Genomic DNA, 25,176 nt, shown 5'->3' with positions numbered 1-25,176 from the left:
ATAAGGTGTTCAACATTCGGTAGCAGTTCTGGCACTGGAGGTAGATGCTAAGTCCTACTGGAAAAGGAGATCTGTGTTTCCATAAAGCATGTCAGCAGATGGAACCATGAAGACGATTGTGTTGACTTTGGACTTCATAACACACAGTGGGCCAGCCACCAACAACATCAGCATCATCACAGACCGTGGAAACTTCCCACTGGATTCTGTGCCTCTCCCACTCTTCCTCCAAACAACGATAAGGCCCAGGGAGCAGGATCAGCCCAGCAAAGACTTTGGAAAACATTAAGTGGAGGATAGTTTTTGAACTTTTAGTTTGAAAGCTTTTCCTATTGGTAAAGACCTCACCACCGCCCAAAATAAATACCATTAATACTACACCAAATTATTAAATTAAATCATGTAAGTTTTTTTTAATTTTTCATTTATTTATTTATTTTTCTGTGAGTCCACAGTAAAATAATTCACAGAAGAAACATTTCTGTGAATTAATGATTAAAAAACAAACAAACAGGACAGCCTGGGCAATAAACTACCCAAACTCTTTCTGTAATTTTACACATTTATCCTGTAATGTCACTGCGCCATCGCACCTAAGATCAAAGTGAGTTGTATGTGACTCGTGTGCTCTACCGCCTTAATTTCAAAATGAAGTGCAAAAAATTAGTGTGTGACTGTTCCCCGCTATTCCTAAAGATGTCTGCTTGTGGTGGCTCCTAATGCACTAACACCAGCTACAGTCCACTGATTGCAAAGCTCTTCTAACACACAATCATCTGAAGACTGGTCATCCTTTTTGTTTGTCCACTTTTTCCGACAGACAATCTATGCAGCAATGACCTTCTGTGGCTCTGGACAACTGTCAAGTCAGCAGTCTTCCTCATGATTGGGGAAGATCGCTGAGCTACTGAACAGTGGTTGCATGTGCTGAACTAGACACAGTATTGATACTGGCGGACTCATCAAACTGAAAAGATTTTTGTAAGTCAAAAAATGCAATAATATAAATTATAACAGAGAAAAGACTATATTTCACCTTACATGTAATGCATATATAATAAATGAAAGCTTGCCTTTTTGAACTAAATGTGGGGACATAACAAACATTTTTACAATATTCTAATTTTCTGAGATGCACTAATAATGTTGTTTAAAAAAATGATAACTCCATCTGACAGCTGTATCCCTACCTCCTCTCCAACATGAAGGTTTACAGTTAAACATTAAACATTTGCTTTGCAAGCCCAGACCTGCATAAAAGCAAAGTTTGGTTGGGCCCCCTATTTACACGTTAGACACCTGAGTTGTTCCACCAAACACTAAAAGGACCCTCTCACCAAGATCAACGTCATAATTCTGTGATCAGATATGTCACAATAAAAGTACAGACTCAAGAAATCCAAGCTAATGTTCGTTTATTCCTCTACACCTCAGGTACTAACCCTTTGAAAGCTGGCTTACTTTAAGTGCATACTTAAAAATGAGCAGCTTCCATACATGTTATAACGATATTATATCATAAATATTATAATAAAAGAATGACTGTTTATACTACGGTGCTGCTGCTTTAAGTGAAGCAGAGGAGGAAAGTACTATCACCGTCTTTGGTATCCGTATACACGCTGCATAATAAGGATGATGGGGAAGCTGGTGGCGCGCGCCGGAAACGCGCTTTGGGCCAGAGCGGGCGCGCGCGAAGCGGTGTGCAGATGTGTCGCAGATTTTGTAAAGTCACTGGACGCATGGAAAGAGCCAGCAAAAGGAAGTCGCTCTGGATAAATGGGCCTTTAAACTTTCAGGAAAACGAGGCAGCCGAAGGAGACACGCGTGGAAGAAGACGTATCCGAGGGAGGGCTGTCATACGCAGTTAACGTTAGCTTAGTTTGTCGGGGAGAGGGACGTTACTTTGACAGTTAAAAGCCAGCGGACGGCGGCGTGCGAAGAGATGGAGCTGTCAGCGATCGGAGAGCAAGTGTTTGCAGTGGAATCAATCGTCAAGAAAAGAGTTAGAAAGGTAAGCGTGTAAAAAACAAAATGCGGCCAAATTATCAGCTTCTCTAGCTCTCAGCACTTTAAGGAGACACGCTTTTTTTTTCTTTTGGTGAACCAGAATGCTACTTTAAAGATGCTAATGAAAGCTTTGGAGATTAAACGAGGAGAGCAGCGTTTCTAAGCTGGTTATCTAATTGCGGAGTGTATTGAGGGAGCAGGTGAGCGGAGGATGTCCCTTTAATTTGACACGGAGACTGTTGTTCCTGTACTACAGCTTAAAGTGTCAGGTGTTTGGCTTATAAGGCTTGAAGGAGGACGCGCTATCAACCCCAAAATACTCTGCCTTTGGGCCCATTTGCTCGCTAATTGTGTTTGGGTCTAAGTTACCGTGTTGTATTGACATGTGTAGGCGCGACGCATTTGTTTACTCGCAGGGCACAGGAGGGGAGGGGGGGGGGGGGGGTGAAACTAGTGGTTTCCACCAGTGTCAACAACTAATATACAGAATATAAATACAGTGCTAAAGATCCACTTACATACTTGTTTCCCAAGTGAAATTAGCGATTTGCTGATATGTCAGAATCAGCATTTATAGCAGTCAAGGAATGAAAATGTAAAAAGTGAAGAAGAGATGAGAGAACCTTCATCCATGTTATAACTGTTAATGTTGCATAGTTTGTCCAACAGAGTTCTCTGCAACATCATAACAACAACCAGCAACCAGTGGATCTGAGTGCATCAGGCGGGCAGCACATGCATAATCCACAACTTGTTGTGACAATAAAACAAGATTATTTTTAAACTGTATTCATAAATAACGACTAACATTAAAGTCATTTCTTGTGTAGTATATTGTAGTAGTATTAGTATAGTAGTCGTATGTTGATATGTTGGCCAATATATCAGATTTTTAAAACATCAAATATCAGTATCAGTCTTTAAATTCTATATTGGCTCTAATATTTATGTGATCTTATTACAAGGTTTAGAAATGATAGGTAATAAATGTATTTATTACAGTCAAACATATGAGGTGCTTTTAATCATACAGTCTTTTTTTGTGTATGTGTAACTAGTGATTAAAATGAAGTCGGGGAAAAGCGGTGATTTCACCGACTGAGAATACCGTTGAGAGCCTGGAAGTTATTATTGGATGATGTCACAGAGGATGACTAATCTGAGTAGATTCGCTAGTATGTGGAAAACATACAATACATTTTGAATTGTGTTAATTATAGATATCTTCTGATGACATCATGGCAACATCTTCCTGCACATTTAACGAGAATGCGACGAGGCCTGAAATAGATAAGAAATAACAGATAATCATTAAATAAACTAATTTAAAGTTTGATTTGTTCCATTTCAGATTTGTAGTCATGCTACTGTGTTTTCATGTGATATACTTGTATAATATGTTACATTTAGGATTTCTAATGTTGTTTATATAGTTTCACACATAAAAGCTTAAAAGAGACAAACTTACTATGTACCACAAAAAAAGAAACCACCTCTGGTTGTAGCAAACGGCACATTTCAATGAAATCCAAGACACTGATGGAAAAGTTACTGTCACGGTTCTGGGTCAGGTTCGACCCAGCATTTTGAGTTCTTATGTTTTGGTTTATTTTTGAATGATTGTTTTGTTTCTCTGATGCTATGATGATTATTATTATTAGAGTTCCATGTTTTTTGTTTATCCGTGTTTAAGGATTTGTTGTTTCATGTATTGTTTGAGTTGCATGTGTTATATTCTGTCTGCCTCTCTGTCTGCGTCTTTATTTAGTGGTTTCTTGTTTCCTGTTTTATTGTGAAGGTCTGTGTCTCATGTGAGTGTGTTCAGTTCTACTGCTCCCCTGTCTCGTATAGTCCAATTTCTCCCAGCTGTGTCTCCCTCCTGTTGCCCATTCCCCGATTACCACCCTGTGTATATTAGCCCTGTGTTTTCATGTGCTCAGTGTCGCGTCGTACCATCAGATTATGCCTGTGTGTTTCTGTTCTCAGTATTCAGCAGTCACTTCATGTTTTGTCTTCATGCCAGCAATAAAGCTGAGGTTTTGAGTTGTATTCAGTGTCCGAGTCTCGCATTTGGATCCTCCTCTCCATCCGCCTGCACACAGAGCTCTGGCAGAACGACGCGACCAGTAATGGATCCAGTGGACTCCGTGCGGTATCGGCGACCCGCAGTTTCTACCTTCCTCAAGGAGAGGGAGAGGCAGGAGGCTAGGTGTACCTGGGAGCACGAGTCACCCTTCGATGGGTCTCGTTTGGCTCTGGGTGGGCCCCGCAGCTTCCAAACCGCGATGGCTACCGCCGTTCCATCAGTTGTTCTGTCAGGGATGCGAGGGGGCAAGTGCTCTCTCTCAAAGGCAGCAGCTCCTCAGTTTTCTGGTGTCACTCCGCCGCTGCTCTTAGAATTCAGGCCCTGCAGGAGGGGCAAGCAGTGGCGAAAGAAGGATTATGTGGTGGAAGACACTGGGCTTACTCCACTGCTGTCATGGTACGACCGTGTGGCAGGCAGGAGGAGGACCCAATAGCAATATTCACAAACACGGGGATGAACTTAAGAAACACAGCTTTAATGCTGGTAGGACAGAATACAGAACATGCAAAACTAAACCGGAAAAACGTAAACTAATACTCGAAGGTAGACACAGGGAGATCCACACAACATGAGGGAGAACGCGACGCCGAACAGAGGGAGACTCAGACAGAAATACACAGAGGGTAAACGAGGAAAGTGGGAACACACGGGGAACACAGGTGACACTGATAATCATAACGAGACAGGGCGGGGTGAACTGAACATGACATGTACAGGCGTGAGAGTCACAAAGTAAACAGGAAGTGCACAGAGGTTCAGACAGGAGGAGAGAGAGCACGGGGAAAACACAGACATAACGGGCTGGGGAAACATGAAACAACCACAAAGGGAGACGAGGGCTCATAAATACATAGAGGGCACACAGGGGGGAGAGAGAGCACGGGGAGAACTTAGACATAATGGGCAGGGGAAACATGGAATAAAACATAAGGAGAGACGAGGGCTCACAGATACACAGAGGGGCACACAGGGGGTAAAAGCCATGAAGGGAAAACACTTAGGGAACAACACAACAGGGCAACTCAGAAAACATGGCCTAAGCAAGGAACAAAATACAAAAATACAAGGAACTAAGAATACTGGGCCCACATGGCCCAGGACCATGACAACTGCAGTCCTTTGCTTTGTTTTTTGGGACTTCCACGTTCGGAGCTACACAAACTTCCCGCTTCTTCGTCCCAGCCCGGCCCACCGAAAGACTTTCGGTCCGGTCTGCAGGAGGATTCGCAGTCTGGCTTACCTCCCTCCTCCCAGAGTGAGCGACGCTCACGCAGCCGTCGCTCCGCTGCCTCTGGACAATCAGCAGTGGTGAGCAACAGACTGTTTTTCTCATGCTCCTCCTGAACTCATGAATGTAACGAACAATAAATCCACCCCTAAGACCCTGAAGGCTACCTGCCATGCAAGTGAATCTAAATCTGCTAACTTAGAGGTAGTTGAGTCTGTGTTTGTTAACTCTGTGAACTCCTGCTCTGAGGATTTAAGAACCGGTTTTCATTCGGCACAATCTGAACCCAGTGTTAAAATGACTAAGACTACTTTACTTGAATCTGGGGGGAGAAATTTTCGGACTGCTGTGAAATTTCTGGAGGCTGCAAGTTCTGTTTTCAAGTCAGCTGAAAGGGAGGTGGTTAATGTTTCTAAGTCAGCTTTTCAGCCATGTACTTTTCATCAAGGGCACAGGCAGTTGGTAGGGACTGAGATTGCAGGCTGTAACTTGGGCTCTCTGAAGGAAGAGGCTGTCTGCTCCCCAAGGACATTTAAGGACTCTAGTTGCCCCTTTCTACAATCTATTAAGACTGTGGCTCCTCCTAGGGACTGTTCTGTATCCCTGCTGGATGTGTCTGAGGTTGCCCACTCTGCAAAGACTATATGCCCAGACCCAGTTGGCAATATTGTGCATTTTGAGGTCGTTCCTGAGCTTCTCTCTCCTCCTGTTCCTGCTCCCAGGGTAGCTCGGGCCCAGCGTTCCCCTCCACCCATTTCAGTACCTCGGGTGGGAGGGGCCGGTGTTCAGCTGTTGCCAGCACCTGTTCCTGTGTCGGCTGGAGGCTCAGGTGAGCCCGTCCAGCAGTTGTTCTCATGTTCAGAAGGCTCAGGAGGATTAGCTCAGTCACCTTCACAACCACCGTCACTACAACCTCTATTGCAGTCCCTAGCTCAGTCTCCACCTCCACCACATTCAGCCCTGCTACCCATAGCTCAGTCATTACCAAAACCAGACTTACTACAAACTTTGTTACAGCCCAGTCAGTAGCTCAGCTGGTAGAGGAATCATTAACTTTGTCATCAGTTCAGGCCCCAGTGCTTTCACCCATTCAGTCAGCCACTCATCTTCACCCTCAGCCAGGGGTCCCAAATGGCTCTGGCCCTGCATCTGCTCCAGCTGGAGAGCCCAAGGCGCCCGTCCAGCCTCGTGCCTCGTCAGCTGGAGGGCCGGTCGGGCACGGTCGGTCCCCTGAACTGTTTTGGCCCTTGTGCTGTCGACCTCCGGGTTGACCCCCTGAACTTTTCATGGACTCCGGTTATTGGACTCTTGTGCTCATTATTTTTTTTGGGGGGGTTTTTTTGGGCTGTCGGGAGACAGCCCTTGGAGGGGGGTTACTGTCACGGTTCTGGGTCAGGTTTGACCCAGCATTTTGAGTTCTTTTGGTTTATTTTTGAATGATTGTTTTGTTTCGATGATTATTATTATTATTATTAGAGTTACATGTTTCTGTTTATCGGTGTTTAAGGATTTGTTGTTGCATGTGTTATATTCTGTCTGCGTCCTTCTTTAGTGGTTTCCTGTTTTATTGTGAAGGTCTGTCTCATGTGAGTGTGTTCAGTTCTACTGCTCCCCTGCCTCGTATAGTCCAATTTCTCCCAGCTGTGTCTCCCTCTTGTTGCCCATTCCCTGATTACCACCCTGTGTATATTAGCCCTGTGTTTTCATGTGCTCAGTGTCGCGTCGTACCATCAGATTATGCCTGTGGGTTTCTGTTCTCAGTATTCAGCAGTCACTTCATGTTTTGTCTTCATGCCAGCAATAAAGCTGAGGTTTTGAGTTGTATTCAGTGTCCGAGTCTCGCATTTGGATCCTCCTCTCCATCCGCCTGCACACAGAGCCCTGACAGTTACAACCTTTATGTGTTTGACATTTTGACCTGAACAACCTTTTTTTTTTTTTTTTTTTTTTTTTTTTTTTTTTTTTTGCCTGTCCCGTTTGGCTCTTTTGCCATCAGAATTGTTGTCTAAAGACAAAGAAAGATGCCCAACGGATTTACTTTACCAAACTGACCATCCCAGCCTTGCCGTAATGGTCCATTTGATTCACCTTTTATTGTTTATTTTATTTTCACTTACTGAATACGGGACAGACTTGACTGGGGGAAAGAAGGGGAGAAAGAAAGAGGGAAAGAGAAAAAGCTGAGAAGAGGGACGGGGGAGAAGGGCAAAAGACAAAAACCAACAGAACGGGCAGAGAAAAAAAAATGCATATATCAATCACCTGGATCACCTGCTGAGAAAGAAAAAAGAAAGCAAGCAGAAGAGAACAAGAGTAATAGAATAAACAACATCACAATGATATATGGGAATATGACAGTAAATACTAAATGTTAAACATTATTGTGCAGCACATAAGACCAACAGAACACAGTGTGCTTTGAGGTAGGAGCCAAAAAGGGTGTAGTTTGTGGGTGTGATCACCCGTGTGTACACCTGTGAGCATGGACGCGCTTGTTTTTTGTTTTTTAAAAGGTTCCTTCATGTAATAATCTGCTAGAGGGTGTGGGGGGGCCACAGCCCCGTCCTCCAGGGCATGAAGCAGGTGTGGAGGAGATCAAAACTCCAGACATCCAGAGGCCCCCAGAACACAAGAGACCAAGGAAGACCAACAGAGGGGCAGCTGCGCCACTGTCCCAGAAAGAGCTGAGGAGAGTCCCAGATGAGGGCTCACTCAGCAGCCGCGGAGCAGAAGCCAGGGGGAGTTGCAGTGACGCGCCCGTGAGCTCCGCCGGCAGCCAGCTGCGCCTGAGTGACCGAGCCCCAGGCCGAGAGGCCGGGGGCACCCCACCTCCGAAGTGGCCCGAGCGAGCCCCAGGCTCCAGGCCCCGATAAGCGGCCGCCAAGGAGTGAGCCGGTGTGTACCTGGACGCCCATCCCCGGACACAAAGAACCACCAACGCACCGATGTCTGAGGGGGTCCGCCACTGGCAGGGGAAGTGGTGGTAGGGGGAGATAGGCCTCCAAACCTTGGAGGGCCTGAGATGTCCCCAGAGAGGTGGCGCCTGACACCCAACCTGACATATAGACACAGACATACAGGCACACACAGATACAAACATCCATTCCCACCCTCATGCTCTCATATGCACTCACTCCACACTCAACCAACGTGGAGACAGACATAAAGAGACGTTGTACACACGATCACACTCCCCAAGCGTACTCTACAAACCGGGTCTAGGTGCCCCCGCCCCTGGAGGGGGGAACTGCACCCAGACCCAGGTGGTGTTTCCCTTTTCCCTGCGGTGGGGGGAGGCAGACCGCCCCGACTCCGTAGCAGCAGGAAGGCTCCACACTCCAGACCGCAGTCGGACGGCCAACTCCTCCTCCTAGTCCTAGCCCCCCTGCTCCAGCAGGTCGCAGAGAATGGGGGTGAGAGAAGACTCCAAACCTCCCTCCACCCGCTCATTGTAGTGTTGATGCATATGTGTTCTAAGGTGCATTTAAAACCCAGGAGGGCTTGGAGCTACCTGCCAGAGAGCAGCAGGTAAGCGCATGGTCCCTCCTGCTGGCCCTCAATGTCTACGTGTATTTAAAATTGAGAGGTGGGCAACGATGCCAGGGGTGGGGTGTACACCCTGATGGTACTTTGGACTCCGTGCATCGTGCCCACCCCCAAGATCCTATATGTATGTGTAATGAGAGTGTGAGTAATGTGAATGTCTAAGTTGTGGGATAAAATTGAGGCAGAGGCAGCCAGAAGGAGACAGAGAGGGGGGGGGGGGGGGGTAGCCTCCTCTGCACCCTGGTGACATACCCCTACTCCAAGGCCCTGCATGTGTGGGTGGTTGTGGTGGAGCGGGAAGAGGGAGGCAGCTGGAGATGGGGAGGGAAGGAAGGGAGGGGCAAGTGACCCCTCCCTGGGGCCAGCTCCCCCGCTGACCCCAGTAGGCACCCCCATACTCCGCGACCCGCCAGGGAAAGGGGGCCCAGGCCCATCCAGACCGGGGCCCAGTGCAGCAGCGCCGCCCGGCCCCACAGAGCCCGGGACAGTCCACCCAACCCCACCACAGAGAAAACTGCACCCACCCCACCATCCACTCATCTTCCAGACTACATAAGACAATAAACACCCAGGCTGAGATCTTCCTCCACCTCTCCTGTATCTCCCCCTCCTGCAGAGGGAGCTCCTGAGGAGAGGAAAGCTCCTGCAAGATGTGACAATCTCCCCCACCAGTTGAAGAGCCCCTCAGGTGGCTCGACGCACCGGCGGCACCCTGCTCCAGGGCTGGGCCCCCATGCACCCACCCGCCCACAACCCCGGCAACACACCAACCAGGACCCAAGCCCCCGAGGCCCGGTCCGGGTCCCAGCCCAGAGACGGAGCGCCCCCAGAACCTCACGCCCATCCCGGACCCACCCAGGGGCAGCCAGGCTACCAGGTCAGTAACCCACGTCCGTCAGCACAGACCCTCCCCTAGCCCCGCTGCACGCAGCCGCGAGGAAACAGTCACCTGAGAGCCAACAGAGCCCCTAACCGGACATGACCGCTACCCCGGGTTGAGCCCCCCAAGGAAGATGCCTCCGGGGAACCCCCCGACGCCCTAAGCCTGTCCCTACCCCCACACCAATCACAACAGTGAAAGCGGGACCAAACTATGACCCCCCACCCCCACTAGGTGATGGAGCTGATCAAAGGAGCCCAGAGCAATTGATCTGATGTGGTGGCAGAGGCTGTATCAAGACTAATGTAATCTAATAGATAATTTCTATATTGGTTAGAGTTAAGATTATTTTTATTTTTCCAGTTCATGAGGACTGTTTTCTTGGCTATGCATAGGGCAGTGAAAACCATATGGGCTATATTCTTTTCTGAAGTGACATTATCTAAGCTGCCCAACAAACACACTAAGGGGGAAGTTGGAATGTTACATTTCAGACACTTCGATAAGTCTTCACATATCTCGCGCCAAAACTTCTGAACTGGTGGACAGAACCAAAGAGCGTGGATATAATTGTCCGGTGAATTGGTTTGGCAGTGTGAGCAGTTGTTGGTAGACGTAAAGCCCATCTTGAACATCCGATGACCTGTATAGTGCACTCTATGTAATATTTTGTATTGAATTAATTGAAGACTGGGATTTCTAATTAGATGAAAGGTTTTTAAGCAAATCTGAGACCAGAAGTTTAGGTCTAAGTTAACTGATAAATCCGCTTCCCATTTTGCAATAGGAAGTGATATTGATTCATCTGTTTTAGAAAGCATTCTGTATATTTTGGATAGTAATTTGGGGGGTTTAAGAGTAAGAAATTGAACCACACTTGGTGGTGTTTGTAGTTCAACTTGACCCGGTTTAAATTTCTTTTTTACTATGGATTTAATTTGTTGATATTCTAAAAATCTTTTCTTGTTGATCCCATATTGTGTAACTAGTCCGTCAAATGAAATAAATTCTGTTCCTTCTAGTATATGTTCTAAATATTTGATTCCTTTATCACTCCAATCTGAAAAGTTTATCATATTATTGTTTTGTAATATGTCAGGGTTGTTCCAGATAGGTGTACGTTTGCATGGGATTAATGAAGACGCCGTCAATTTTAGAAACTCCCACCATGCTGTCAGAGAAGAGCTGATGTTGATGCTTTTAAAGCATTCATGTCGTTGGATGTTTGAGCTGATAAATGGTAGGTCTGAGATCTCTAGATTATTGCAGAGTGCTTGTTCTACATCTAGCCAAGGTTCATCTAAGAGGGTGTGTTTTAGCCATCCTGAGATAAACTGAAGCCTGTTGGCTAAGAAGTAGTGCTGAAAGTTAGGCAGTTCTAGTCCTCCTTTATCCTTGGTCTTTTGTAGTGTTTTTAAGCTTATACGTGGGGGTTTATTTTTCCAAAGGAATTTGGACATACATGAATCTAGAGATCTGAACCAATCTTGTGGCGGTTTAGTTGGGATCATTGAGAATAAATAATTTATTTTTGGTAAGACCATCATTTTTATAGCGGCAACCCTTCCCATGAGTGATATGGGTAGACATTTCCATCTAGCCAGATCATCTTCTACCTTCTTTAAAAGTGGGATATGGTTTAATTTAGTTAGATCTGCAAGCTTGGGAGAAACATTAATACCTAAATATTTTATATTTCCCACTTGCAGTGGTGTAGAAGAGGAATTATGGAAGGAGCAATTAATCGGTAGGACTGTAGATTTTGACCAGTTAATTGAGTAATCTGATATTCTTGCAAAACAGTTTATCAATTCAATCACCCCAGAGATATTGGTTTGTGAATTTTGGAGAAAGAGTAACACATCATCCGCATAAAGGCTGATTTTATGTTCCACGTTCTTGCATTTTATGCCCTTAATTACTGAATTCTGTCTAATTGCTGCTGCTAGTGGTTCAATAAAAATTGCAAATAGTGAAGGGGAGAGTGGGCATCCCTGCCTGGTGCCCCTCAAGAGACAGAAGCTGGAGGATGTCTGGTCATTTGTTTTAACACAAGCTGTTGGGAAATTATATAATATTTTTAACCAGTTTATGAAAGAGGATCCAAAACCAAATTTGTGTAAAGTTGCAAATAGAAATTTCCAGTTAACTCTGTCAAATGCTTTTTCTGCGTCGATTCCCCTTAACAGCTACCCTGAGGTACCCCTGAGCAAGGTACCGTCCCTACACACTGCTCCCCGGGCGCCCAATGGCTGCCCACTGCTTCACTGAGTGAATGGGTTAAATGCAGAGAGCAATTTCCCCACAGGGCTCAATAAAGTACAATAATGTACACACTTTCTTCTTCTTCTTCTTAAGAGAATATTGTAGTTTCTAGGTTTTTACTGTATGAGTAGTCTATCAAATTAAGTAATCTACGTGTATTTGTTGATGAGTGCCTACCTTTTATGAAACCAGTTTGGTCAGGATGAATTAAGAGGGGGGTTATTTTCTCCAGTCTCTTTGAGAGAGCTTTGCAGATTATTTTAAGGTCTACATTTATAAGGGATATTGGACGATAGCTTGAGGGATATACAGGGTCTTTGCCTGGTTTTAGCAGGAGATTAATGTTTGCAGAATTCATATTTGATGGAAGTGACCTGAACAACCTGATACCATCAAATCTAACTGCCTGGCCCCGCGATATCACATCCAGGCAGTTAAATCAGTTTAAATGTGAAAATGCTGCACAGAATAGCGATGCACTCCCTTAAGTTGCATCAAAATGAGACATTGTGCGTCTGAGAGATGAGGTAATTGTTGATGGGCTGATTTCATTGTGCTTGGCAGTGGTTCCCAACCTGGAGGTGAAAGCACTCACAGTAGGTCACAAGATCCACTGAGTGGAGGAAAAAAGAGAAGAGAGGAGCAGAAAGTTTTGTTTTGGTTTGTTTTTTGTTTTTTTTTGTCTGGTTTGTTTTTTTTGGCTTGTAATTTGTTTCTTCAATTACTTAAACAGTTCAAAACGGGGGGGACAAACACTACTCTCTATCTGAAGCTGCTCTGAAACTTTGTCTCCACAGGGGAATGTGGAGTATCTGCTGAAGTGGAAAGGATGGCCTCCAAAGTGAGTATGTAGATTAGAAGAATAGGATGGATAACATGAAATGGAACTGAATGTGACTCACAGAGTGGTCTGCAAAAGTCTTGAGCCACCCCTCATTTTTTTAAAAATATTGTACTTAACAGGACCCAGTTTTGCCTGTAACTTTTTGAAAGTGGTTTTGAACAGTAGTCCTTTGGCTTTCTGAAGGTAAAACACAACTAGCATCCAAAAAAGAGCTTTGGAGTATCCTTCAAGAACCCCGGAGAGCTATTCCTAAAGTTTAAAACATTACAAGAAAGCTTGCCCAAAACACTTCAAACTATATGAAGAATAAAGTTGGTCATATTATATATGGACCTTATGGCTTGTTAAAAGTGTGCAAACTTAGATTTTGACTACAGACTGAATTTCTGTGCATTGTTGCACATGTTACAATAATTTCCATCACCTGTTTCTCATATTCCTAGCAAAATATGAAGAAATGCCAGTTGGGCCAAGATTTACTCTCCACATAAACACACTGTTCAACATTGCAATCAATCATATTTATCTTTTTAAAAGTATATAAACAATGCATCAGATGTTGTGAAATTAGAAATGTAGTAATTTGTTGAAAAACATGCCCATTTTCAATTGGATGCAAGCTGCATCTTTCAGAAAAGTTGAAACAGGGACAAAAAAAACAGGATGATCTCATGACAAATCAGTTAATGTACAGTAGCAGTATGATTGGATAATAGGACATCCTATAGGCGAGGTCTGTGCTTTGGCAGTTTGACACTGTAAGAATGTTTGTCAGAGCAAAATTTCAGAGAATTAGAGGATTTCATCACATATGGTGTGGCGTGGTGATTAGCACTGTAGCCTCACAGCAAGAAGGTCCTGAGTTCCATTCCACCAGGCTACCATCTGGCTCGGGCCTTCCTGTGTGGAGTTTGCATGTTCTCCCTGGGTACTCTGCCTTCCTAAGAACGCAGTTAGTGGGGTTAGGTTAATTAATGATTCTAAAGTGCCCATAGGTGGGAATGATTGTCTCTCTCTCTCTATGTGTTAACCCTGTGACGGACTGGCGACCTGTCCAGGGTGTACCCTCCCTCTTGCTCTATGGTACCTGGGATAGGCTCCACCCCCTACGACCCTGACAAGGATAAGCAGAAAAGAATGGATGGATGGTATTCAGAGAGAAGCTATGCAGGGGAGAACCTGTATTGAATGACCATAGTTATCAGGCTCTTAGATAGCTCTGGATTAAAGATTGACACAGTTTTATTGTGAAAATCTTTACACTGTCACTTTCTCTGACGTAAACTCACTTTGGATGGACTGAAGCAAAGGGAAAATTTGTTTTACGGTCTGATAAGGCAGAATTTAAAATTCTTTCTTGAAATTATGGATGCTGTGTCCTCCAGGCTAAGAGGTAGAGGCACTGTTCGGTTTGTTATGAGCACAACAAGATGTACAGTGGCACATTTAATCTGCACTTCTGCTAAGGCACCATTGATGCTGAACCATACTATAGATTTTGGAGCAATCTATGTATACTACCATCCAGACCACTACTTCTTCAGGTACGGGCTGTTTTATTGTAGAAGAGAGTAACAAACTGTTTTGACATGTATTACAGCAGAATCAGTTTCTAATAAAGAGCCATCATTATTAAAGAGCCATAGAGACATTAAAAAGCAAGAGGAAGGAGTTATATATCAAGCAACAGTGGGTAAATACTTTCCTTTCTTGACTACAGCAGCTGCTTTTCTCAGTCCCTAAACAGTTAGTGTTGTTAAAAGAACACAGTGGTGCTCATCCTTATGATCCAGCTTTTATTGAAATATGTTACTGACACCATGCATGAATTTAAAATGAGAATTCGTTTTTATAATAATAAATCTCGATCAATTAAACATTCAATATGTCGTCCTTGTTTTATTTCAACTTAAATACAGGTTTTAAATGGGATTTTTTTTGTGTATTGACTTTGTGGGAATGGGGTTGTGTATACTCTGACCCACGACAGCATTAAAACCACCTGCCTGATACTCTGTAGGTCCCCTTGGTGCTGCCACCCATTGGGGCATGGACACAGGATCTCTGGGAGTGTCCTTCTTTGGGCCCTGTTTGGGTTGTAGGGTAGGTCCTCTTGTTCGATTGTATTGAGATCTCGGGAGCATGGAGGTCGGGTCAACGCTTTGGGATCTTTGTCGTGTTCCTCGAGTCATTCCTGAGCAATTTTTGCAGTGTGCACGGGCACATTATTCTCCCGGGGTAAGCCGCTATCATCAGGGAGTGTAGTTACCATGGAGCAATATTTACGTGGGTGGTGTGTGTCAGGTGACATCCACATGAATGTTAAAATCTAAGGGTTCCCAGAAGAACTTTTTATTGTATGCAGACGATCAGTGTTTTTCACTTAAGCTGTCAGTGGTTTTAATGTTGTAAATATCAACATACTAAAAAATATAGAAATGCAGTTTTGAAAAGTTACACCAGGGCAAGAATTTATTTTAACTGGAGTTCTAAAGTTTGTTTTTCTGATTTAGAAATACAATAAATACACTGTGTCAGCACTTTGGCCTTGTTTTTAAATGAATCAACAGACTGATTTTAATTACCTAAATGATTATAATAATAAATTATTTATGGAGGTCATTGAAAAACGAAGAAAGCTTTTATATATGTTTTGCATCCTCCTACAGGTACAGCACTTGGGAACCTGAGGAACACATTCTGGACCGGCGCTTGGTTCAGGCCTACGAAGAGAAGTAAGGCTGCCTTCAGCCACCATTTGTCATTTATTTTTTCAACTTTGTACTTTGCTCCTTTATTTAACACAAACTGACATGCAGAGTCTAATTTTTGTTTATAAATGTGTGCATATATATACGTATATAGATACAAATTATATTATATTTTTAGGGTTTCCCCTTGGAGGCAGTGTGTTATCAGTCTGATATCTGTCTGCACTTGAATGGGGTCAAGTTGGCAGTTGCATACACTCTGAATCTGATAATCCAGCAGTTTTCCTATATTGCCAAAAGTATTTGTTCATCTGCCTTCACGCACATATAAACTTGACTCACATCCCATTCTTAATCTATAGGGTTTAATATGATGTTTGCCCACCCTCTGTAGCTTCAACAGCTTCAGATCTTCTGGGATGGCTTTCCACAAGTTTTATGAGCGTGTTTATAGGAATGTTTGATAATTCTTCCAGAAGGGCATTTGTGAGATCAGACAATGATGCTGGAAGAGAAGGCCTGGACGTTGTCACTTGGCGCAATGCACAAAGTACTGATCTCCAGGCAGTCACCAAACCCAGACTTGTCCATTGGTTTACTAGACAGAGAAGAGGGATTTAGAGATCCAAAGGGTCTGGGCTGCTCTAGAGTCCAGTGGCAGCGTGCTTTACACATCCTTATTCAACGCTTTGCATTGGGCTTGGTGATGTAAGGCTTGGATGTATCTGCTTGACCCTGGAAAACCATTCCATGAAGCTCTCTACACACTGTTCTTGAGCTAATCTAAAGGCCACATGAAGTTTAGAGGTCTGTAGCGACTGACTCTGCAGAAAGTAGGTGATCTCTGCGCAGTATGTGCCTCAGCATCTGCTGACCGCACTGCTGATTTTTCTTGGCTGAGTTGTCATCGTTTCCTCCAGTCGCTTCCACTTTGTTATAATAACACTAACAGTTGACTGTGGAACATTTAATAGCAAGAAAATTCCACGACTGGACTCGTTGCACAGGTTTCATCCTATCACAGTACGATCCTGGAATTCACTGAGAGCGACCCATTCTTTCAATGTTTGTAAAAGCAGTCTGCATGCCGAGGAGCTTGATTTTATACACATGTAGAATTCAGTTATTTGGATTTACAAATCATTATAAATCATCAAAAAGCACATATAGAAACATAGACAGAAATTTGCATTTAACTATGACATTTGAAATAAGACATAAGATTTCTTCTTATTTGTTTGTATAACCTCTAAATTGGTACTTGGTTCTATAATCATATATATGTTGGTGATTTCTGAAAGGAGAATTGCTAAACAACACACACACACTCAGACACACATATATAATTTTTTATATAATTTTTGGACGAATATTGAAGTAAAGCATGTAGGTAGTCTCCTTGGGCAACACTGGAAGACTATTTTTAGAAGCCTCCTTGAAAGCCCCTCTCTGACCATTTACATTTGTACGTCTGCAGTGATTCCAAAATGTCACAATCGCAACCTTTCAGCTTGAATTAATTAGGGAGGGGCCAAAGTTGTTCGGTGGTGAGCAACAGTTGTGTTGTTGTTAATGCACAGTGTCCCTATGTATGATGGCACACATGGCGTAGTTTGAGTGGTTGTTGTCTAATGTAGTACCTCAAAGCTTCCCAACATTACAGTACAGCTCTTTTCAGACTTTCTGACCCCGAGTCAGAACGCACAATTTGGCTTGGATGCTTTTCCTGCCTGACAAAGGTCTGCTTGGTTTTTCCAGAGAACAGAGAGAACGAGCTCTGGGTCCCAGAAGGAAAGGAGCCAAATCCAAAAGAATCCTTCTGCAGGTAAAGTTTGGAGTTTGATTAAAAATTATATATATATAAAATTCAAACTGTGTTTCTCTCATTGGGGCCTGACAATGACGTTACTCTTTTTTTCTTTTTCTGTTTGATCTTGATTCAGAATACTGTCTACACCATGGATCTCCGCAGCGCTCACAAGATTCCCGAAAAGCCTGCACCGCGCCTGCGTCTGTCTCTGACACGCTCTCTGCTCCCCGAGGATGACCATCAGCCATACAGACAGGAATCACAACACAGACTGAGGACGAAGGAGTTCAGATGCTTTAACTCAAACCCTCCAAGTCCAAGAAAAGAGAACTGGGAAGAGCATGGAGAGGAAGACGAGGAGGAGGAGGAGGACGAGGAAGAGGGAGAGAACAGCATGGAAGATGATGAGGACAGGGAGGAGGAGCAAGAGGAGACTCAGAAGAACACAGCAAAGGAGAGCGATGGCATTTTAAATGGTATGTGTGTCACTTGGTCAGCCAGTGGACTCTAATCAGCTGCGTTTGCCTCTGGGATGCTCTCATGAGGTCAGGGGCCAGTTAATAAACAAGCAACTGTATTTAATAGATAAAAAGAATGACTTGTCTATCTTTGTTATTGCTTTTTTTAATTAACTGACTACATTAACTTGATACAAGCATTGACACCGGGTTGTTTTTGTCCCAGTCAACCCTCACTGACTAGTCCTTTTCTAAGGTTTTAAGTAGCTTGTTCTGCTGTTTGGAGTGCAAAGACCCGAGTCAGGGGGAGAGGGGCTTAAGCCCATCAATCAAGTGACTAACACAGAGAGAAGAGCAACCACACACTCACGTTTACACCTCTGGGTGGCTGAGAATCACCTACTATACATGTCTGTTGTAGCAGTTCCTGTTGTTTCTACCTTGCTGTCCTTCTGATCAACGATAAGTCCCATCCACGTGCAGTTGTTTTTCAATATGAGATACCATCCGTCCATTTTCTTCTGCTGATCCATATCAAGGTCACCTCTCCCACCCATCATAGGCTGGAGGATGGGCTACACCACCTTTCAGCACTTCTAGTGTAACTCTAGTCTTTTTTCTTCATCCTCCATCTCTCTGTTCTGTAAATGTATTGTAGTGACAGAGCATCTCCCAGCTGTCAGCAGACTATCATGCTGTTCTCTTAATGCTAGTGTTATCCAGAAGGGTGTCCAGGCCACAGTGTAAGTCTGTGAATGCACAATTGTTTGTGTTACAAATTTTCACACATCTACTCAGGCTATCTCCTGGGCTCCTCCCCACCCAGCTGCAATAACACATACACAGGGTAGACCCAGCACTCGCTGGAGAGAGTATGTATCTTTAAACCCCCACAGAGAAGTGGAAAACAATAGGGGAAAAGACATCTGGAATACCCTGTTTATCCTGCTGCAACCCTGATCCAAGCTTGAATAAGTGGAAGAAACTGGATGGATAAATTGTTTATATTTGATAAATATTGTTTTGCCCCGATAAAGAGAGATGGTTTGGGATGATTGATTTGTCATTTACTCACTATGAGTCATTAGTTATTATAGTAATTAGTGATCATTAGTTATTATTAATCTCTCTTGTGTCTTTTGTTGTCTCTCCAAAAACTGTCTTCTTTCTACCCTCACCTTTTCCCCTTTCTGTGAAAAGGGAGTTTTTCTTTCCCACTTTCGCCAAGTGCTTGGTCAAAGGAGATTGTGTGATTGATGGGGTGTTCTGTATTATTGTAAGGTCTGTACCTGACAATATAAAGCACCTTGAGGTGACTCTTGTTGTGATTTGGTGCTATTTGAATTGAATTTAACGGGGATTGCCTCCTCTCCTAGTTCAGTAACAGGGAGCGGTCTTGTTGATATTCACTGTTCTGCATGATCGTGCAGTAATCCCAACCGTAGTGTGCTCTTCTGTTTTCTGGGAAACATAAGCAGCCACGTGCACTCTGTCAGTTTATAACATGCATCAAAACAGATCAGTCAAGGCAAGCTAACTCAGAACTCGAGTGGCAGCCTTGATGCAGTAGTTGTCTTAGTGTAAATGTACACTTTTCACCTTCTGCCTTTCTCCCTCTGTGTCCCTGCCTCAACCAGGACATGAGAGGACAGACGGCTGGAGCTCCACGGGACCAGACGAGGGCACTACATCAGAAAATATCTGGAGACCCGTCATATGTCCGGGAGAAATAACTGTCACAGACATCACCCTGAAATCCCTCACAGTGACTTTCCGAGAGTCAAGAGTGGCCAAAGGCTTCTTCAGAGACTGGGGCCTGAAAGTCTGAATTCTGGAAATGGGGTTGGCCGGTTAGCAGTGGAGGCATGGTGAGAGGGAGCTGAAGGCACCGACACAGTAGGTAAAAGGTGCCACAGTAGGTGTTTTCACTCTCTCTCTGCTTGTCTCATTGCCAGCCTCTCCCAACTTTCTGAGTGGTACATTTACATGCACAGAGTCACCTGAATATAAGCTGATCTCCAGGTAAAGTGTTATTTTCATTGTTCTTGACACTTTTCCTACAATCAGACTGAGTTGCCTTGAATAAGAAGAGCATTACATCAATGTTTATATTAAGAACAGGATTTAAAACTTGAGTAAATCCTGAAAGGAAGTTATTTTGTGGTTCCAGTAGAATGAGAGGCTTATAAAGTGATGGCCACAGTAAGGACCTTCTGACCAAAACTTAAAAAATGGCCACCATACAACTTGCGTAGCATTCTCATGCATTAAATAAGTGGATCAGCCACAGAAGAAGTCCACGTGGTACGTCATGTGGACAACTGCAAAAATCTTGCTCTGCTCCATTTTTCTAAGTGAATTTTCATTTTTTATGACAACCAAGACAACAGAAAAACATGGAAAGCTACATCTCCAGAGAGAGAGATGAGGTTATCCAAACACAGGTCCAACACAAACGTGATGAAAAGACAGTACTGAATATCTGTGAAGGCACTGAATACTGGCAAAATCATTTTGGTATCTGTTCTTTCCTTTGCCACTGGAGCAAAGACTGGGCCACATTAAGTATTTCAGCTAATCATGACCAAGGTACAGTCAGAAACACTGACAGATCAAATGTGAAGAATGTCCAGACATCTGGAATCAAACAGCTGGAAATGTGTGGAGGTAAAATGGCTCAGAGTTTACTTGTATTGTTGGCATTGCTTAATGCATAGATGTCCAAAGTAAAGTTCTCCTCTAGAGATGTCTTTCAAAGAAACACAACTACAGTCGCACAGTAGTGGATAGGGGTTTTCTTTGTTATCCTAAGGTATAGTAAAGATGCAAAACACATTTCTGCCACGACAAACCATTTGAAAAGTCACCTGCTTCATAGTTAGTTTACCAGGTTTGGTTGTTAAGTGCGCGCTGCATAAAGTAAGCAGAGCGGCCATATCGCACCAATCCATCCAAGCTGTCAGTGGTGGGTCATTTAAACTGAGATTGGTTATGGCTACCTGAAACCAAAAACTTAGCTGCTTTGAGAATGAAGTATTTCTTCTCCTTGATGTCCCAAATGTCCAAATTATTGACCCATGTGGATTTAAAATCCCTGTAACTGTTTGAAATTGCATAAATGTTGATCCCGGAGGCATTTAGACAATGATGGAAAACAAGTAAAGTAGCGCTCCCGCAGGCAATTCCATGGTTTTAGTGATGGAAACACAGAACTCCGTACTTTACGTGGATCCCAAGTTATGACTGAACACTGTGAATCGAGAGGATCTTACCTTTCATGCAGAGTCTTTATTTTTGAACTCCAGCAATGAAGTATATGTAGTAGTTTCACAGTTTAAAGTAGCACAAAACTGGAAAGTCAAACAGCCAATTCCTTTGATATTGCACTTTTCATTAGCGCCTGAGCAAATTTCTTGGCTAAATGTTTGACCTTACATTAGATCGTCTTTTTCCTCTAAGCCCATTTGCCCCATGACGAGCAAAATCCACTGACAACTCCCCACCAGCGTGATCTGAGTTTGCCATTTATGTTTGTGTAATAGTTATGGGCTTTTGTTTTTGTTTTTTGCTTTAGACATGTTAGCTTTAGAGGTGGTTCAAATTTGTCTGGCCTCTACCCTTTGACCTGTTCAACCTGGGTATCCCTACCAGGAGCCTCTGCTCCCACTGGCACAGCTCTCCTGGTCATTGAAGCACACAGGCTACATTAGTAAACATGTGAGGAAGAGAAGGGAGGAGTTCTCTGTGCATGTAAACGGAGCCACACTAAGCCAGCCTGACTGGACTCAAACATTTTGTACATACTCAGTGAGGTGGGCTTAGGTATCAGACCCATACTAACACACAGTGCTGTACCTGTAACCTGTAAACTCATAGACTGTTACTGCTGTACAACACGTGGCTTTAGTCTTGTATGCGTTTCAAAATCCTCCGAGAGAAGATTTGATCCGCCTGCATGCCTTTCTCCTCCAGTACAGTTACTATAGCGATATAAAGACGGTGTAGTCTTCTCTGTTCAACTAGCTCTTCATCTCCGCACATATAGCCCACCATACAAGTGACAAATTTGTACCAAAAGGAGAAACTAAATGAGAGAATGTATTAAGGAATTGCACTGTATTAGCATCATAGAGGTTTGTGTGTCCACCGGGAGGCTCTCTTTGCAAAGACTGATGGGTAGAATTTCAAAGGCAAAGTTTTAAAGCTGCTACCAGCTGATGTTTCGCACTAATATTCAGTCCCTTTTAATCATATCATTTGCACTGTCCTTATCCATTAATGTGATTCTTTTAAAACTGGAAATGCCTCATTAAGTCAATTACCAAAAGGCTAAAAAGCCGAGCTAATGCATTTAGTTTTGTCAACCGTGTAGCGTTCCAGCACAACTTTCAGAAAATGTGCTTTTCGGCTAATAAAACAGATAATATTAGTAACCCATCATCTAACAGCCGGCTAAGGCTCTTAGCCAGTGATAATGTCATTTAATAATGCAGGAAAACCTTTCAGTTTTAAACAAATGGTCTCTGAAAACAAAGAGGGACTAACGTGGACATTAACATGTAAAACTGGACGAGAGTCTATACTTTAAAATTTGAAACTGTGTAACTACATGTAGAGTCTCTTATGTTGGAAGCTGTAGCAGGCTTTATAAAACACTTTTCCAAACTGTATAAATCCCCAGTCACACCAGCCTAAAGACCAATAGGAACCCAAAGTAATGTGCGTAGAAGAATGCACATTTTTCCAGAGGGACCGGGAGTGTCTGAGGGGCCGCCAACTGATCTCTAGCAACCTATAATTGGTTATCTCATAACATAAGTATCTGTAACATGATATATTCACAGTAATTATGAGTAAAAGGTCATTTTGGACCAGGCTAACCTATAGCTAGGGTGACCAGATCCCAAGAAACTGAATGTGAGGGACACGTCAGCGATGCTGAGAGGTAGTCTGAAACGTTCATATCCAACCACAAAATAAAAATACAATAAATTGTTCATGTTCCAACTCTCCCAGTAAGTAAATACACTACTGAAAAAGAAAGCTCTAGTTTGTTCTTATGCTATGATGTGATGGGCTTTATATACTCCTGTATTTTTCTTTTTTATGTCTCTGTTATTCCAGTAGTTCTGTTTGCATCATTGCATAGATTGGACAAGGAATCAAAGTGCTGCACGGTCCCACATAAGGACGGGCTTCTGGTCACCCGAGTAGGTTTGGCTTATTATTTTACATTAGTTTCATCACCGGGTTTTGCTTAGAGATTCCTTCTTTCGTCTGCATTTCCATGAACATTTCTTCTAACGTTGACTGAAAAAGTTGAGTTTTTGCAGTTCATACATGACTTTAAACTAAACTTTAAAACACCACCTCGCTTCAGTTCTGCTAAAAAGGTTTCAGAACACCGAGAGATGAAAATCACAGAAATCCAAATCATTTAGATGATATTAAAAACGATTAAAGATATCAACGTTCAAAATGATCAATTCCATGACAGCTGAGCAGCCAGCGGCTCAAATAAATGGAAACCTTGACAAATGATTGCGATGTGTTAATCAAAAGTGGAAGGTTTGAGTTATCAGGGAGCGACACTGAATGATCAGTATTACAAATTCAAAACAAACTAAGAAGTAAAGCCTAACTCTGGACCCAGCAGGTCAGTCTGACTCCACAGGCTTCCACTGGGGACGCAGGAGCCGATGTGATGTGTCACATCTATGGAATCTCCCACAGAGGCATCGCATTGGTCCACATGTTGTTTATATCACACTGAGGATTGATGGGTCAGCCTCTCATGATCTTCAAACTGTCTCTGTGTGACTACGAGCTGCAGGGAATGGAAGTGCCTGATGTTGCCTTTTTTTTCTTTTGTCTGTGGAGCTTTTAGGGCTAATACTTCCCTTTTACACACACACATTAACACACCTTTCCCGTCCCAGTTTTTTGTTTGGTTGTTTTTGTTTTGTTTTGTTTCTGTATGTCTGGATTTCACCATCCTTCAATGATGTTACTAAGACTTGAAAAACAAGGCGACGCGAGGAGGAAGCCGGAGAGGAAACGTGTATTTTTTGGTGGTTATTTTTCTACATTGACCTGAATGTATATTTATTCTTTGAGGGTGTATTTGTCACTTCGATGACCAACAAGGATAGTTTTTTATACAGTTTGTGATAACCACTGAGCTCATGCCATACTTCAGTGTTGCTGACATGACGTAAAAAGCACCTTGGATTTGACGTTGCCTGACGTGGTTGCTCGCGCTGCTTTCGTCCACCACTGAGCGAAGAACCTTGCACTTTATTGTGATGTAACCCTACAGATTACATGCTCCGGTTTATGAAGTGTCATCGTGTATAAACTATTTCTATGGTACTACTAAAATAAATGTTGCTCATGTTTAATATCATTTGAAGTCAGCCTCTTGATTATTTACAGTGACACGAGTGACTTTTTCCAGGTGCAGTTGTGTGTCTAAAGGTTATAACAGATCTACAGTGGGTCGACATGTGGTGTCACTTTAAGTGAACTGAAGAACTGAATGTGAGGTAAAGCTGTCAGAGAGCCTCCATGGCTTGCATGTAAAAGGCAAAAAAGAGGCAAATTTTAATGTATCTGCAACTTCAGACTCAAGATATGAAGTTTTATATTTTATCATCTGAGAATGGCTCCCCTTCAGCTAACAAGTGAAAAGACTAAAGAAAGACATATATTGTATTGGACTCATTTCACAAAGTTTTACAGCCTGTTCCAGAGTAAATATACACAGCAGACTGACAGCGTAGACTCACTGCAGGTGCAGCTGGGATTACCTACTTGAATTGGCAGAACAGAATTCACATGACTGCAATCTACTGCTATCTAGTGGTGAAATTTTACTCAGTGTACCATTAAATATATATTTATGTCCTATTCTTTTCTTAGAAAAACCTAAATCGTTGTACTTAATTTACAGTCATATTACATTGACTTAAATGGTCATACTTTTCTACTGCAGACATGGTCTGTAATATCTCTAATGCCATGTTTAGGAATAACGTGGGGGGACGTTCGAAAAAATATTAACGCAGAGGTTTTTTAAAAGCAGATTTCAAGTTTAAACTTTGTTTCTTTGACTTGATAGTTTTCACATATTTAGACCATTGACTGTATATAAATGATGGATGCAGCCATCAGTCCATTGTTGGTTTGTGGAGAATGATGAAAGCGCAGGTTTAGCATTCCCCCCCCATCTCCATATTTGTTTTTGGGTTGTTGTTTTTTTTTTTAGGTATGCATGTCCATATTTGACTGAGAGGGTAGAGCTGGAGATTTATCAGCTAATCTTAGCACAGTTTAGAC

The 25,176-nt window shown here is 43.2% G+C and overlaps 1 protein-coding gene across 2 annotated transcripts; it reads left to right on the top strand.

Moving 5' to 3' along the window:
- The first annotated feature begins 1,666 nt into the window (after positions 1–1,666).
- cbx7b (chromobox homolog 7b) lies at positions 1,667–24,244 on the top strand. 2 transcript variants are annotated; one of them, XM_085465654.1, is made up of 7 exons: positions 1,667–2,014; positions 12,813–12,856; positions 15,529–15,594; positions 17,329–17,395; positions 17,514–17,856; positions 19,476–19,706; positions 19,794–24,244. In XM_085465654.1, the coding sequence occupies exons 1-6, from the start codon at positions 1,946–1,948 to the stop codon at positions 19,664–19,666; spliced, it is 780 nt and encodes a 259-aa protein (XP_085321780.1). In that variant the 5' UTR covers positions 1,667–1,945; the 3' UTR covers positions 19,667–19,706; positions 19,794–24,244. The 2 variants fall into 2 exon arrangements, with proteins under 2 accessions (XP_085321780.1, XP_085321779.1); XM_085465653.1 differs by having other exon boundaries at positions 19,476–24,244.
- Positions 24,245–25,176: the final 932 nt, after the last annotated feature.

Source organism: Copadichromis virginalis, linkage group LG8 (assembly GCF_057382275.1).
Source record: "Copadichromis virginalis isolate Kocher_CV1m ecotype Utaka linkage group LG8, C_Virginalis_male_GT1.1, whole genome shotgun sequence".
Lineage (NCBI taxonomy): Eukaryota > Metazoa > Chordata > Actinopteri > Cichliformes > Cichlidae > Copadichromis > Copadichromis virginalis.
Note: the sequence above shows the minus strand (reverse complement) of the source record. Positions and strands in the feature narration are given on the sequence as shown.

What these genes read in the sequence shown, in the direction of transcription:
- cbx7b (XM_085465654.1), top strand. Translation starts at nt 1,946, where the DNA reads ATGGAGCTGTCAGCGATCGGAGAGCAAGTGTTTGCAGTGGAATCAATC. An exon ending in TGGAAAGGATGGCCTCCAAA is followed by an intron (nt 12,857 to 15,528) that starts GTGAGTATGTAG and finishes ATCCTCCTACAG; the next exon opens with GTACAGCACTTGGGAACCTG. An exon ending in GAGCGATGGCATTTTAAATG is followed by an intron (nt 17,857 to 19,475) that starts GTATGTGTGTCA and finishes TGCCTCAACCAG; the next exon opens with GACATGAGAGGACAGACGGC.